This window comes from Manihot esculenta, chromosome 14 (assembly GCF_001659605.2).
Source record: "Manihot esculenta cultivar AM560-2 chromosome 14, M.esculenta_v8, whole genome shotgun sequence".
Classification (NCBI taxonomy): domain Eukaryota; kingdom Viridiplantae; phylum Streptophyta; class Magnoliopsida; order Malpighiales; family Euphorbiaceae; genus Manihot; species Manihot esculenta.
Window position 1 is genome coordinate 9,860,925 of NC_035174.2, and position 16,373 is coordinate 9,877,297.

At 30.3% G+C, this 16,373-nt stretch overlaps 2 protein-coding genes across 2 annotated transcripts; one reads left to right on the top strand and one right to left on the bottom strand.

The window, feature by feature from the left end:
- Positions 1 to 3,791, bottom strand: LOC110599870 (tubulin beta chain). The gene is made up of 3 exons (XM_021736459.2): positions 3,136 to 3,791; positions 1,534 to 1,803; positions 1 to 874 (listed from the first exon to the last, which is right to left on the bottom strand). The coding sequence occupies exons 1-3, from the start codon at positions 3,527 to 3,529 to the stop codon at positions 204 to 206; spliced, it is 1,335 nt and encodes a 444-aa protein (XP_021592151.1). The 5' UTR covers positions 3,530 to 3,791; the 3' UTR covers positions 1 to 203.
- Positions 3,792 to 8,971: 5,180 nt separating this feature from the next.
- Positions 8,972 to 10,962, top strand: LOC110600392. The gene has a single exon (XM_021737239.2). The coding sequence runs from the start codon at positions 9,233 to 9,235 to the stop codon at positions 10,655 to 10,657; it is 1,425 nt and encodes a 474-aa protein (XP_021592931.1). The 5' UTR covers positions 8,972 to 9,232; the 3' UTR covers positions 10,658 to 10,962.
- Positions 10,963 to 16,373: the final 5,411 nt, after the last annotated feature.

Genomic DNA, 16,373 nt, shown 5'->3' on the forward strand with positions numbered 1-16,373 from the left:
TTTGGCAAAGTTAACAATTTCTATTGACTACATACAAAAACATCCATCATTGTAAATTCAAAACAAAAGCAATCTCCAAATATAAACCCATTTCTGATACAAGGACACACAATATTACATATCAACATGTCAATCTGGTTTGACCCTTCAACAGGAACATAGGATACAAACAGACAAACTTAAAAAACTAATATCAATCCATCTCAACCAGCAATCTCCTCTTCTTCATCTTCGTACTCCTCATCATCAGCTGTTGCATCTTGATACTGCTGATACTCGGCTACCAGATCATTCATGTTACTCTCAGCCTCGGTAAATTCCATTTCATCCATACCCTCACCGGTATACCAGTGCAAGAAAGCCTTGCGCCTGAACATGGCTGTGAATTGTTCGCTGACACGCCTGAACATCTCCTGGATTGAAGTTGAGTTCCCAATAAAAGTGGATGCCATCTTGAGACCCTTAGGCGGGATGTCACACACACTGGATTTAACATTGTTGGGTATCCACTCAACAAAATATGAAGAGTTCTTGTTCTGGACATTTATCATTTGCTCATCAACCTCTTTAGTGCTCATTTTACCACGGAACATTGCTGAAGCGGTTAGATAGCGACCGTGACGTGGGTCAGCAGCACACATCATGTTCTTAGCATCCCACATCTGCTGGGTTAGTTCAGGTACAGTCAGAGCCCGGTACTGCTGTGATCCTCTAGAAGTCAAAGGTGCAAAACCAACCATGAAGAAATGAAGGCGAGGAAATGGGATAAGATTAACAGCAAGCTTCCGAAGATCAGAGTTAAGCTGTCCAGGGAACCGAAGGCAGCAAGTAACACCGCTCATTGTGGCAGATATGAGGTGGTTAAGATCACCAACTGGGAAAATGACAAAACAAAGCAACGTATAAGATGATGATCAGATAATGTCCTTCAAGACAAAAATTCCACATTGTATGTGTACATATTAGGCATGGCTGTAGAAGCATGTTGTCGTGTTGATATAAAATAAATATCGAAGTCTATGTTGTAAGAGTATGTGAAATCTAAATCAAGACATGAGAGAGAGAGACAGAGAAGTTATATATTCACTAAAAAGATGAATACACATATGGCGAACAGTACAATTCAGCATACATGTCATTGTCATCTTTATTGTAGGGGCATGAAGCAAATTGGTAATTTGTCTAGATGTGTAAATTTGCGTCTGTGCATTTGCAACCACACAAATGCATGTGAATACCACCAATAAGTTAAGCAATGAATGGAAAAATCAACATAGCCTAACCACTGGTAACCACCAATGAGAAAGACTAATGACCAACCAAAAGTTAGATCACACATCTCATCAATCTTTGCATGCAAGATATCAAACAGGTTGGTAGACCATTTTATTATTTTTATGCACTTTCATTCTCAACCTTCATGGGGAAAACCCCTTTTTTCTCCCTAAATCCAAAGATTAATCCATATCTAGAATCAATTGGAGAAATATTCCAAACATGAAAAAAGCATTTTGAGAATTTGAGTCAACTTACAAGTTGGAGTGGCAAGCTTCAGAGTACGGAAGCAGATGTCATACAAAGCCTCATTGTCCAAAACCATACATTCATCAGCATTTTCTACAAGCTGATGAACAGAAAGAGTGGCGTTATATGGCTCAACAACTGTATCGGATACCTTCGGAGAAGGAAAGACAGAAAATGTTAACATCATCCGATCAGGATACTCCTCCCTGATCTTGGAAATAAGAAGAGTCCCCATGCCAGAACCAGTGCCTCCGCCCAAGGAATGACAAACTTGAAATCCTGTAAAAAAAAATGATAGCAATAGTTAAAACAGATAGGAATATAACCACAGTGCTAATAGTCAGAAAGAAATTAAGGCATATCAACTCTAAGAGATATTCCGCTACATGATTACTTGAGGTGAAAAACTCCTTTGGAAGCACAAGAAAAACTATAGTCCAATCAAATGACAAAAGATAATGAACTGAGAGATGTGCAACAAAATAGCAAGGAAAAAGTAGGAACAATAAAAGACAAAGAAACCCCAATTTTAACAGTAAACATTATGTTATAGTTTCAGCTTCATCAGATTATTTTAGACACTTGTACAAGTCTAGAATATACTTCACTTCAAGTCATAAGATGTTATTGGAAAACTTGGAATAGGCACTAAATATGAATAGGATTTAAATTTAAAAGGTTATCCGCAAATGTCTGGATCTCAGAGTCCCTTAAGTGTCAATGCGATGACGAAAGCTTGTGGATGGAAGATACAGAAATAATGAATGTACAGGCTATCATGATGAAATAAACTTTAACTATTTTAGTATTATCAAAATGAATATAAATAACCCAAATTCTTTAAACAAAAAGACAAACATGAATCAGAACCGATATGATTCAGAAAGGCCTTGAATCCATAAGTCTACTCCATAGACTAACAAATAACATTTGGGATTCGCTTCCTATTGGAACTCCCAAACAAGCCATTGGAAATTGAGAGAATGATAAAGCAGGTCCATAGCCAAACAAGCCATTAGAAATTGAGAGAATGATAAAGAAGGTCCACAGCTAAAACAACCAATCCGTAAGGACGGAATTATATGTAAAGAACCAGTTAAAACAAGGCCATTACCAAGCAATAGAACCAATTCTGAAACATTCACAGAGGGAAGAAAAAAAAAAGGCAATAACTTGAAATCAATCCGAATAGATGCCATCAAAAGTCTGCAACTACGAGTACCAAAACCAAAACAGAGAAATAATTCATTTATCTAGAAAAGCATTTAGCTTCACTGTAATAAGTAAATAACGGGTTCTACATTTGTTGTCATAGAGTGCAGGATAAAAACAAATACCAAATTTCTAACACCAGACAAAATTTATGTAGAAACAAATTCCACAAGATGTACACACACACACACACACACAGAGAGAGAGAGAGAGAGAGAGAGAGAGAGAGAAGGGGAAACAAAAGGGAAGAAGAAAACAAAGAACATCGAACCCCAGCCAATGCAAAGATCAAATCAATAACAAAGCCAAGCATAAATAACCCACACCATAAACATCAGGATCGAAACCAAACAAATTAAACAAGTAATTAATACGAAAACAACAAAACTCTCTCATTACCTTGCAAGCAATCACAATTCTCAGCCTCTTTCCTGACAACATCAAGCACAGAATCAATCAATTCAGCTCCTTCAGTGTAATGGCCTTTAGCCCAGTTATTCCCTGCTCCAGACTGGCCAAAAACGAAGTTATCAGGCCTGAAGATCTGCCCAAACGGTCCAGATCTAACGGAATCCATGGTACCGGGCTCCAGATCCATAAGAACAGCACGAGGCACATATCTCCCACCACTAGCCTCGTTATAATAAACATTGATACGCTCAAGCTGAAGTTCAGAATCACCACTGTACTTCCCAGTATTATCAATGCCATGCTCATCGCAGATCACCTCCCAGAACTTAGCTCCGATCTGGTTGCCGCATTGGCCACCCTGAATGTGTAGAATTTCTCTCATTTCTACCTGGGAAGTCTGTTTTTTTACTGTTATTGACTTGGGTTCTCTCTATTTCTCTTGGGAAAGCGAGGGAAAGTGAGCAATTGGAAGAACAATGGATGAGCAGAATGGAAAAGTAAAATGGAAGGTATATAAAAGGTGAGATTTTTATGGGTGTCTTAACTGTCAAATGAACTAAATTTTGGAGCAGTGAGTTGTAAAAGAGGCTTCTGGAAGGATGGAAGTGTCTGAAATTGGGCTTTTATGGAACCAAGTTGTCTAGAGTTAGACCCAGCATTTAAATTTGATTGTTTTGTGGATAGGGATTTCAGATTTTGCAAGGACAATATATTTAAGAATTATTTTAGGGTTTGCAATTGCATGATGAATTTGTTGTTTTCAGATTTTTCCCAATTCTTTCTGCCCGTTTTCATTCTCTATATATATTGTTCTTGTACTTGTATCTGTTTGGAATAAATCTTAGATATTTGTTTCATTATTGGAAGCCATCATATTATTATATTTATAGAAAAATCATGGAGTTGTCTAAAGGGCATAGATCGCCGTCAAGTTGGAGTGTGCTTTCCGTTGATTAACCAAGTTAACACGATTGGACTCGTCAAATTAAAATAATAATAATAATTATTATTATTATTATTTGTATAAATAGTTAGAATTGGACTTATTTATATAAAAAAATTATGGTAAAATGATGAGTTATATTTTAAATATGTATTTTATTTTTATTAATAGATATAAACTTATACTAACATTGTATTTTGAGACTTAGCCTGGTGAAAAGTGCATTCTTGTAGTCTTGTAATTGTAGTCTTGTGAGGTCAAAGGTTCGACTTCCCCATTTCTATTTTTAAAATAAACTTATACTAACATATTTGTTGATATTAATCAATTGAATGTTTAAACTAAAATTATAATTTATTTAACATATAAATTTATAAAAAAATATCAATTAAATATAAGGGTAATTTTATTTTTTATAAAAATTTAAAACTAATTAATAAAATTTAGAGTATAATTAAGAATGAGTGAAAATATTTATGATTTTTTTATTTATAAATTATAAATAATATGATTAATTTATGCATCTCCTTTTAATAATTTCTAGTTAAATGTAAAAAACATGTGGTATCTTTAATCCACAAACCCTCTTTATATATATAAAACAAAAACACACGTAGATAATTTAATCTGTTCTCTTTTCTCTTTTTTTTTTTATTTGAGTTCAATATTTTTTTACCGTCGCATAATTCATTCTTTTTAGCTCTCTTTTCTACATTATTCATTATCTAGAGAGTGAGTTTTCTTTTTGTCTTTAAATAATTTTTTTTTCTAAAAATTTTAACTCTGATTTTTTTTTTTATATTTGAAATCACACAAATCTAATATTTTAAGATTGATAATCTTTAAATCTATGTTTTTTCTTGATTGTATTTTTTTTGGTTGGTGGTTTGTGGCTTGCACGTAGATAGCCATTTCTCATTGGTTTAGGATCGTTGGCTCTCCTCCGGCTTGCTTATAAGTGTGGTTTTTCTCAATATCGATATTTTTTTTAGCCTAAAACTGATAATAGGTTATTGTGTGGTGACTTATGCGAATGTGAAAATAAAATAATTATTCAACAATAAATTATATATTAAAATATTCACATTTGAGAAGTTTTGAATCAAGAGAATTCGAGTCACTTATTCTGAATACTACATTTGAAAAAAAAATTATTATTATTCTTAAAATTTATGAGTTAAATTTCAGTAATAATTTACTTACTTTTGAAAATTCATATATAAGATATTTTAGTATATTTTGGTGTCTTTTATAATTTTATATAGATTATAAGTCAAATTAGCAGAATTAAATATTATTTTTTTATTCAAATAGGATTATCTTATATTTTTCTATTTTCACTATAATTTATTTTATTTTTCTATTTTAATTTATTTTATACGTAGAACAAAAAAAAAATAAACATTTAATATTTTTCTTTTTAAATTTTAATTTTTCATTATATTTAGCAATCTATCAAAATTCAATCTTGTGATGTTTTAATATAAATTTTTTCTTGCTAAACTTATCAATAAATTTTTATGAGACAGGTTTCAGAAATGCTTCTCTACCATTGGGTTGGATCCCGATTTTGGATGAATAATTTATGGGACTTATTTATGCAATTGTCTTCTTTTTGGGTTTTAAATATATATGTTTTTCATCTTATAGATCATTGGCTTTTTTTTTCTTATTAATGAAATATTATCTCTTAATAAAGGAAAAAAAATTGATTTTAGGCATTAAAATTGATAGTTACAACTGTTATGATGCAGTTGATATAATACGATATGTAATTATTTTTTGAGAAAATTACTTTTTAGTCTCTGAAATTTAACGTAATTAATATTTTTATTCCTCTATTTTGACAACCCAACACTTAAGTCTCTCACTTTCTCTTCCGTCCAAATTCATAGTCATTTCGTCCATTTAAGTCGTTTGGTCAAAATTTTAAAGGTAAGAGGTTATAATTTTTTTCAAAAATACCCTTCTCTCAATGTAAAATCCCTATTTTTCTTCTCTTTCGTATTTTCTCCATTTCATTTTATCTATTGTTAATTCTCCTCTTTTTTTTTCTCGCTCTCTTTTTTTCATCTTTCTTCTCCTTCATATTTTCTCTATTTCCTTTTGACATTGTTGATTTTTTTTTTTTCTCTTTTTCATCTTTTTTCTCTTTTATATTTTCTCTATTTTTTTTTGACATTGTTGATTTTTCTTTTTTCTTTTTCTCTTTTTGATCTTTATTCTCCCTCGTATTTTCTTTATTTCCTTTTGACATTGTTGATTTTTTTTTCTCTTTTCCATCTTTCTTCTCCCTGAAGCAGAAAGTTACAGAAAGGGTAGGAGTTATGGCGAAGAAGAAAAAAAAGAAGAAGTTGCAAAAATGGTAGGAGTTATAGTGAAGAAGAATAAGAAGAAGAAGAAGAATCTACAGTAAATAGACATTAGGTTTGAGTTTCGTGATTTTAAAATAGCGGGACTTTTAGTGATGGTCAATTTTATCAATTCACGTGTCCCAAATGGAAGTTGCAGAAGGGTAGGAATTATGGTGAAAAAGAAGAAGAAGAAGAATAAGAAGAAGAAGAAAAAGAAAAAGAATTTACGATGAAGAGACATTGGGTTTGGGTTTAGTGATTTTGAAATAGCGGAACTTGTAGTGATGGTCAATTTTGTCAATTCACGTGTTCCAAACGGTTATTTTGGATGGAATGACTATAAATTTAGATAGAAGAGAATGTGATGAACTAAAGTATTGGGTCGCCAAAATAGAGGGACATAAGTATTAATTACGTTAAATTTCAGACACTAAAAAATAATTTTTCCTTATTTTTTATATAAATTCTATAATAATTACTATATGTTAAGTCTTTGATAAATATTTTCCATTTAAGTCACAATAATTCATGTAATGCGGTATACTTTTATTTTATTTTTTTTAAATGTTTTTCTTTAAAGAAGAATAACCATATCCATTTAAATAAAAAAAGAGCTCATCCCTAGATGGATGAATCGACTTTCTACTTAAAAAGTTCTAAAAGATACCCTTCAATTATTTTTTAAATCAGTGATAAAGATACCCATCAATTATTGTATTTATTTGATATTTTCAAAATATCTTATTTTATTTTATTTTTATATAATAAAAATATTATTTTCAAAATAAACGTATAATTATTCATGTAATAAATAATATTTTATTCATTTTATAATTTTTATTTATATCAAAAAAGTGTTTTTTAATTATTTTAAATTCTATTCGAAAAACTATTTAAAAAATTAGTTTGTTATGTTGATATTTTTATAATTAAATTATATTAAAAATAATTTTAAATTATTTTGTAATATTTTTAAATAATATTTAAAAAAAAAAAGTTTTTCTCCCTGGTAACTCTAATAATAATGCCAAGCAACCTCTTGTTAGAAGTGAATGCGATGTAGATGTATGAAATAATTACTCGTCAAAAGTAGAGAAGAGCACGGCATCACGAGTCTCACGTACTCGTGCTTCCCATTTCCATGTTCCTTAATCCTTACCTCCTTTGTCTTTTCAGTATTTACTAAAAGGCCCCACTTATTCCTTTTTGTTTTCTTTTTAATGGATCCCTCTCTTAACCATATTTACCCTCTTTGCCAGGAATATCATACTGTTATTATTTTTTTTTAAATGAAAATGGAGAATGAGCGTAACTGAAATTTTTTAAATTTATTTAAAAATATTTATTATTGAATTAAATATGAGAATGTTTTTATATTATTATTATAAAATATTAAATTAATCAATTTATAAATTATAATAATTTCTTTAAAGTATTTAATGACTTTTTTTAATTAAAATATAATTTTTTTTTTAAATAGGAGATTGGGGGAGTCGAATCTTAAACCTCTCAAAACTACAAGGATGCACTTTCCACCAGCTAAGCCTCGAAATGCATTAAAATATAATATCTATTAAATAAATAATTAATATAATTTAATTTAATGAAAATAATTTTTATACAAATTGATGTTTTGAGATTCAAATAATAGAGTTTACGGTAGTCGAGTAAGTTTGGATAGAGATGAGAGTATTTCTTTTCTTTTATTTTTCTCCATTTGTCTGGTAGTGATGGCATGTCCTCTCTACTACAATATCATCTGTCTTTATTATATAAATTCGTAGGTATAGAAGTATTAGACTCCCTTTTTATGCTAGGCGGCCATTTAATTCTCCCGGCGAATATGCAGGCAGAGCTGCGAAGTGATTACACCCGCTATCCTTCATCATGTCATATTATCGGACTGAATTTTTTTTATTGAACTTAAATTTATAAATGATTCAGTCTATTTTATATTTCTGAATCGAGATTTGAGGAGTCGGATTATTCGAACTAAAATAACTGGTTTTAACTTTTCAAAACATTTCAAGACATAAATGTTCAACGTATAAATTATAATTTATAATAACAAACTAAATTGACAATTTATTTTTTAAAAGCACTTTATGATATTTGACAGATAAAAACCATAAACTATTTGTGACCTTTTCAATAATTTTTTTTTAATTTTTGATTATTTTATTAGTAAAATAATATTTATTAAATTTATCACTATTTAATTATAAATAAAAAATCAACTCAAATTTTGAAAAAAAAACTGTTATAACTATTAAAACTATATAAATTACATTATTAAAAAGTGAATTTTAATGAATTTTACTGTTATAATTTAATTGTAAATTTTAATATAATAATTATTTTACTAATAAAATATAATCTTCTAAATTAAATAATTTTTAAATAAATTAAATTTTAACGAAATTAACAGATTAATTTTTAGATTTTTGATATCAATTGCCCAAAATAAAAATAAAAATAGAATGCAATTTCTCCATTTCTCCCTGTGTTTCAGGGAAACAGTCCACTCCACCAGCTCACGCACGCGCTTCACCGTTATTTCTTCACATTTCTTGACCTCCCCGTCTCTCCACACTTGCCTGCAAATTTCTATCCCTTTTCCTTTCTTTTTCCCTTTTGTTGTGCATCTCTCTCTTCTCTTTCCAACATCTTCTTCTTCTTCTTCTTCTTCTTCTTCTTCTTCAGCCCCCTTCACTTCCCACAAATTTTACCCATCTTTGCTTCTTTCTCATATCTTTTTCTTTTTGGGTTGTGCGATCAGTAACTAACCATGCCTTGGCCATGGAAGAAGGCCAAAGTTTCAAGAATTTCTCGTCTCGTTGCGGATCTTCAACCACCCAGACCCAATTCACTTGTTGTCGAGACCGGCTTTCCTACTTCTCTAGTTGATCTTTTCGTTAAGAACCGTGACCGACTAAAGAAACCCATCAAGAAGAGGAAGAAGCAGCAACATCAGCATCAGCAGTATAGTGAGCCGCGCGTGGTTGAGGAGGTTGCCATCTCCGATCCTGTAGGCTTTTCGAACAGTAGAGAATTGACTGTGGAGCCTGTTATTATTGATGAAAATTGTCAAAGCCAGGACAATTTGGAGCTTCAGTATAATAATGTCGATAGATGTGAAGTGTTGGCGAGAGAAGATCTAATTCTTGATTCTAATCAGAGTCTTATGGGGTGTGTTGTTGTTGATGGTAATAGTGGCTCGAATAGAAAAGAGAAACGCTTGTTATTTTCAGTTTTGAAGATGTTTGTTGTGATAGCTTTGGCATTAAGCACGACAAGAATTGCTGTTGGGATAACAATGTCCGCTTTTCTTCTCATCTTTCTTGAATATGTCGGACAACGTCCCATTTGTTGGTTGAAAACATGCTTATTGGCCTTTCCAACTTTAATCCAAAGAGTTCTTTCATTGCTTCGACTTAGGAGGGATTCCAAGAGAGAACGGATCAATGCAGAGGAGTATGCTAGTGCTTCTGATCACTGTCATTTGGTTGAGAGTCTTGAATCGGACTCTCCTGTCAAGGAAATCCAAGTTGGGGAGCCAAGACTTAATATGGTTGGAGGAGTTGAAGCAAATGGGAAAATAGAAAATCAAACCATGTATGAGTTATTGAATCATGACAAGAGATGGGAAAGTGAGGCTGGAGCTGTGGATGAAGGTGGAAACTTGATTTGTGAAAAAGAGCATAGCAGGAGTTGTAAAATCAGAAGAAAAATCTTCAAGAAACTGATGCCAAAGAAATTTCATACTATAAGGAAAGGGAAAAAAGAGGAGAGGGAAGCAGATTTCAGCAGTGAAGTGTCTGGTTGCAGGGGAGAGGATAAATTAATAAAGGGTGAAGGCACAGAACAGCAATATAATTTTGATCATCAAGGTTTAGTTTGCAAAGGTAAATCAACACCATGGCAATTGCTGGAAGATGAAAAAGAAGAAGAAGGAGAAAGATATAGAACAGAAGCAAAGGAAGAATTTGAACATAGAAGTTCTACTTCTAGTCAAACAGTGCACACTAAGCCAGAGATGATAGAATTGGAAGAAAAGATGGGTACTGAAAGAGGAGGCAATTCAGGTTATCTGATCCTCTTTCTGATCGTTCTTGCTGGACTGGTTGGAGGTCGAGTGCTAGCCCTTGTTATTACAGTTGCATCCTGCTTCATGGTAAAATTAGTCTGGAGACGTAGAAAATGCGAGAAATGAGCCAGCAAATGCTTCCCAGGATCACAATCAAGCTAGGATCTTGGCTTGTGTTTGTTCAGAGAGGACATCTCTTTGTTCTTTTGAGTATTGTTGTCATGTTTGACTGCTGCCTGCAAAAAGCTTGTTCTTCAATCAGCGATAATATGGATTTCCAACCTTTTGTTGGCATTCCAAACTTGATGGGTAGTATCCTGAAATGTAAATTTTATACACATTCACAAATTATATATACTTTATCGCTCAACTTAGCGAATCAATCCTTTTATTCCATCGTATTTATGACATTCTCTAGCTGTTTCTAGCCATGACTTTGTTCTCTGTAATTTCTCTGTTTGATTGCATATACCCTTCAAATTTGATGAGGCACCTTTGATATTTAGCTGTACCTTGATCCATAATCATAGAGCAAACTTGAAAGTTACTCCTTTACACAAGGGTCAAGGTTTCTCTGTCAAACTCTTCTGCAGTTTCCATCATAATCCTTTGTTTTTTTTTTTTTTTGCACTTATCTTTAATTCCCACGGTTCTTTCTGGATAGTACAGTTCTTGCTTTGTGCACATGAAAGATGATTTTTATCCCTTAAAGTTGGAGAAAGAGGACAAACTTTCAAGCCTTTTGTTTATCTGTTGGGTTCATGATAGGTCAAATTTTCTCTGGCTTTAGGACAGTCAATGTTGTTTTCTTGTTTTTGTACCCACTGACCAAAATCCTGGCCAACTTATTCAGATCAATTTAATTAAAAAAAGAGAAGTTCCAGCCTCAAAAAATTTAATTCCCAACCCAATTGTTTGCAAGCCTTTCAATTGGGGCAGTCCAAGTGAAAACATCTTTACATTTATACATGATCATCAACCCCTTGTTCTTGAAAAGTTCCAAGGCATCCTCTTGGACGTCTTCGCCTTGACATAAGCATGCATCATCCAGTTCCACTAGACAAGATCCTTTTCTGATAAAAAGATATTGCCAATTGCCAGCCAAATCTAATGGCTCATCTATTTGCGGTTGTGCACAAACTGCCAATAGAATCGCCAACGTTATCATACTTTCTGCAGTACATTCATATATCAACTTATTTCTCGAACAAACCCATGGTTTAAGCAATTGAATCGGAAGTGGTACAACAAGCACCCGTGAGCCATTTCCAGCAAGCAACCTCTCTGTTGGACATTGTACCGAACAAGACACGTGCATAAGCCTATGCCTGTTTTTATCACATGAGCATCGATTTAGGAGTCCAAGGTAAACGTGAACAAGCCTCGAGTAGAGCTGCTGCGAAGTGCATAGGTATAATCATCAGGAAGTATTGATCCTACATTAGGCGTTTTAGTGAAGCAGTTGAAAACAAATAGGCGTGTGGCTGTTTAGAGGAAGAATTGGTGGATCCATGGCGCTGGGAAGGATATGCACAATTAGCTACTCAGACAACAAAATTTGTGGGAGGTGTCTCCCATTGATAGGCACCATTACGACATTGTTGGTCAAATTGGACTTCTGTTTGCTTTTATTTTTCTTTTCCTTCTTTAAGAGGAACAAAAATATAATTTGAGATTGTTTGGTATATAGAAAAGGGAGGAGAAAGAAATTATAAATAGTAATTTACTATTTTATCACTATATTTTTAAAAATAAATTTGAAAATGGAGGGTTATATTAGTCATTTTATTTTATTTTTATCCTTCTCCCATTTTCTCTGTCCATTAGAGAGAAAATGGATAGTGTTTTATATTAGTTGTTTTCCTCTCTATTTTCCTCTTAAATTTTTCTTCAATCAGAAAAATATGAAATATTATTTTCCACCCTATTTTTCTTCTTTATTTTTCATCGTTTCGAACAGGCGTAGTCGTTAAACGTGAGTATTGATTGAGGTTAAATTTATTTTTTTTTAGATGGCCGTTTAGACTAGTCTCGATTTCTCGATTAGTGCTAGACGAATTAATGGTAATTAAAAATTTATAGAATTATAAAGATGGATAAATTTCTTTTTAATTAAAATTAATTTAAAAATATAAATACAATTGTAACTAATACATTTAATTATTTTATATAAAAATTAAAAATGTGAATATAATTAAAATTTTGTATAAAAATTTAAATTTTTTAGTCCAATTAGCATATAAAACAAGTTAGCTATAATAATGATGGACAATCTTAAAGTCTACCAAATTCTCAATTCAAATAATATGGATTTGTCTGAATTTAAGCATCTTATTATTTTAATCACAAAGAGATTGGTAAACTACTACTGAAAGTATCATAATGAGATAGCTAGAAACGTAAATTTCTCACCTGATCAATGTGAATGTATTAATTTAAATTTAATTATAAAATCTACCATAATTTTAGATAATATATTATTTATTTATCAATCAACTGCATGTAAGAATTTTCCCTTAGAAACAATTTGAAAATAACACCAGGATTCTGGCTGCTCACAACCAAGAGGCTGCCTTCTAAGACAGTCAGGATATTTCAGTGGCTCCACACGGGGTGGGATTAGGCCCCAGGGACAGGGTGTATAGTCAAGGCAAGCCATTGAGATCCCAAGGATGTTAGGTAGTTGGGTTACAGTCACAGTGGGCGACCATGGAGCCAAGAGTGACGTGTTGCCTGCTACATGCAGTCCACTGAAGTAGTAAAATCTGCCGTCCTCGGCTTCCCTTTGGATCCATTATGCATTCAAAGTGTGTAGCATGGCAACTTCTGTTGGAGCTGATTATGACCAATAATGAGCACTTGTAATAAAACCAAATGCCCATTGTAATGATGCACAAAAATCTTAGGTCCAAGACCAAAATGAAAAAACCCTAGATTGAACGGATCTAGCTATCGGGAGAAGTTGATCTGGTTTGTAAGAAACGGATCCAATAGAAGTACCACATCCCTTCTTGTGAAATCAAACCTTTCTCATCGACCCAACAACTATGGTGGCAATCAATCAAAAAATGTGAAGAAAGATCCTTGTTTCAGAAGACGTGCTTGACCAAAGATTCAGAGGTGTGAAACTAGTAGCATATTGCCATTTGCCAACCTCTTCTTTGCCTAAAACAGAGGCTCGCAAAAAGAAAACTTAGAGATCAAATAAAACTCTCCCCATTTGAGCCCTTGCATAGAAGAAAAACTTTATACCCCTACCAAGGATCGAGCATCATTTGGTCTTCAATATTCAAGAAAAGTCAATCGAGATGACTCATAGACCAGTAGCAATAAACAGTAATGAAGGACAGAATAGGGTTTCAGGGTCAGCAGAGAATTGAGTATCTTTTTCAATAGTTTACAGACCCAAAGAATATTCTATCCTAATTAAAGAAAATTCCTATGGTAAAAAGCAAACAAACCCATGGAGAATAGAACTAAAGAATAGGTAAAGTAATTATCCTCTCTATTATCCAATAGATCTGCACAAAAGAAAAACTCAAGAAAAAGCATGCACACCAGATCTAGTAGCAGCATTGAATTTAAGTTAAAAGAATTCAATTTTATTTATTAGTGAGAATTTCAATTTCACTTGATTAATAAAAAATCACTTCTTTATATGCATAAAGTTCTAAGGTAAAATTTAATTTTGCAGAGAAATTACAAAAATTATATACATAAAATCTTACAAATTAAATTAATTTACTTACATTAAATATTAAATATAAATTTTTAAAATTTTTCAATATAAATCGTTTAAACTATTATTTATTAAAAAATACTATTTAATTTATATTTAAGATTTTTTAAATTTTAAATATAACGATAAATTATTAAACTTATTTTTTATTTATTTATTTTTTTAAAATTTAAATAGTCTGTAGAACCAATTAAATAATTTAATTATTATTCTTAAAATTATTTTTTCTATAAATTTAAGATTTATTTTTTAAATTTAGATAGTTTAATATATAATTTTAATAACATAAAAAGAAATGAATAAAAATAACTTATTTTTTAATAAAAAATAATTTATATAAATAAATTAAATTAAATATATATTTACATTAAACAGTGATATTAATTGTGTTCTAAATTTTCATAATTATTATCATTTAATTTTATTAATTTATAAAAATTTAAAATGCAATCAGTAAATTTGGAGCATAATTAATAATATATATAATTAATTTAATATTTTTATAATAATAAATAATTTATATTTAATTATATAATTTTTATAATTTCAAATATTCAGTAAATTAATTTCAACTGTATATATTAAGTCAATAAATTAAATAATAAGTGAATCATTTACTTTATAAATATTTTGAAAATAAAAAAAATTAAATAGAATATATTAAGTTAAAATCTTAAAAATTAAACGTAAATCTTTTAAATTAAAAAAAAAGGACATAAATTAGAATGATAGCTTTAAAATGGTATTGGTGTTGGAATTTTATTTATAAGAGAATTATTATTAAATTCTTGAAGTTTTAGAAATTTTATTAATCCTCATTTTCATAAAAATTACTCAATTAAAATGTTGATTTATTTTACGAAATTAAATTGTTTAGTTTATTTATTAAAATAACTGTTAACTAATTTATTTTATTTTTAATAAAAAAATAAATAATTTAAATATTTAAATATATAAGAACTAAATAATATATAACTAAAATTATATAAACTAAATGATATAAATATTCAAAACATTTTAATGAATTATTTTAAAAACTAAAAATTGAAGAACCGAAAGATAATTTTTCTTTATAATGTAAATACATAATGCAAATTAAATTTTTAAATAAATAATACAATAATGATAATTTAATTATATTATAATATGGAATTTATTAATTTTTTAAAATTATAAAAAATTAAATAACTAACCTTAAAAATATAAAATTTATTGTGTATGTTTTAATACTAAATTGCATTTTTTCTAAAAAAAAAATTAAAAGGGAAAATTTGTAATTAACAAGTAATTTTTTATTTAAAAAAAAGTTTTTTAAAATTTAAAAATAGTGAAATTTTTGAAAATAAGATTTTTTTTTCAATTCTTAAAAATCTTTAGAGTCACTATTTCAACCTACAAAATTGATTATTGAGAATATTTTATTTCTAAAACTTCTAAATGAATTAAAAATTTTCACTCCTTTCAAATAATAAAAAATTATAAAAATTTAAATATCAAGAAGGATTCTACCAAATGGCCACATCATTCAAATTGGCAAACTATTATCAACGTTATTTTTTTAATTCTTGTATTTTGTAAATCTCCGATGACTTTGTCTTCCGGTGGATTTTGTCGTTGGGTTAACTTTTCTTTTAGTTTTCTTTTTGTTTATTGTGGTGGCTGTCATCATCGAGATTTCTCTGGTGATCACGTGCATGATATTAGTATAATCAATTTAAAACCCTAAAATTGTTTAATTTTAGCAATTCAATCCAAAAATATATGAAATTTTATTGCAATAAAGTAATCAAAATTGCATGGCTACATCAAATTAGGAACAGTCTCTCCAGAGTTCTGTCATGGTGAATATGTTACCAATGCCCATTGCACAAATTGGATCTGCAAAGATGAAGACAGACCAAATTAATATACAAAATTCTGTTGAAACCCATAAAAATAAAAGAATCTGTAGAGTCCCAGAAGTGAAAAAATATAAGAAATGCCAACCTCAAAGGACAAGGCAAATGTGGGTTTCCATTGTAATGAGATGATCTAGATCAGCTGTGAATAAAAAGGAAGAAAATGACAAAGAAGCAGAAGAAAATATTGGAAAGTATCATGATT

Excerpts from the sequence above, each read along its gene's own strand:
- LOC110599870 (XM_021736459.2), bottom strand. The coding sequence starts at position 3,529 with ATGAGAGAAATTCTACACATTCAGGGTGGCCAATGCGGCAACCAGATC. Across the intron at positions 1,804-3,135 it reads GAATTGTGATTGCTTGCAAG|GATTTCAAGTTTGTCATTCC; the intron begins GTAATGAGAGAG and ends TTTTTTTTACAG. Across the intron at positions 875-1,533 it reads GAAGCTTGCCACTCCAACTT|TTGGTGATCTTAACCACCTC; the intron begins GTAAGTTGACTC and ends TCATTTTCCCAG.
- LOC110600392 (XM_021737239.2), top strand. The coding sequence starts at position 9,233 with ATGCCTTGGCCATGGAAGAAGGCCAAAGTTTCAAGAATTTCTCGTCTC.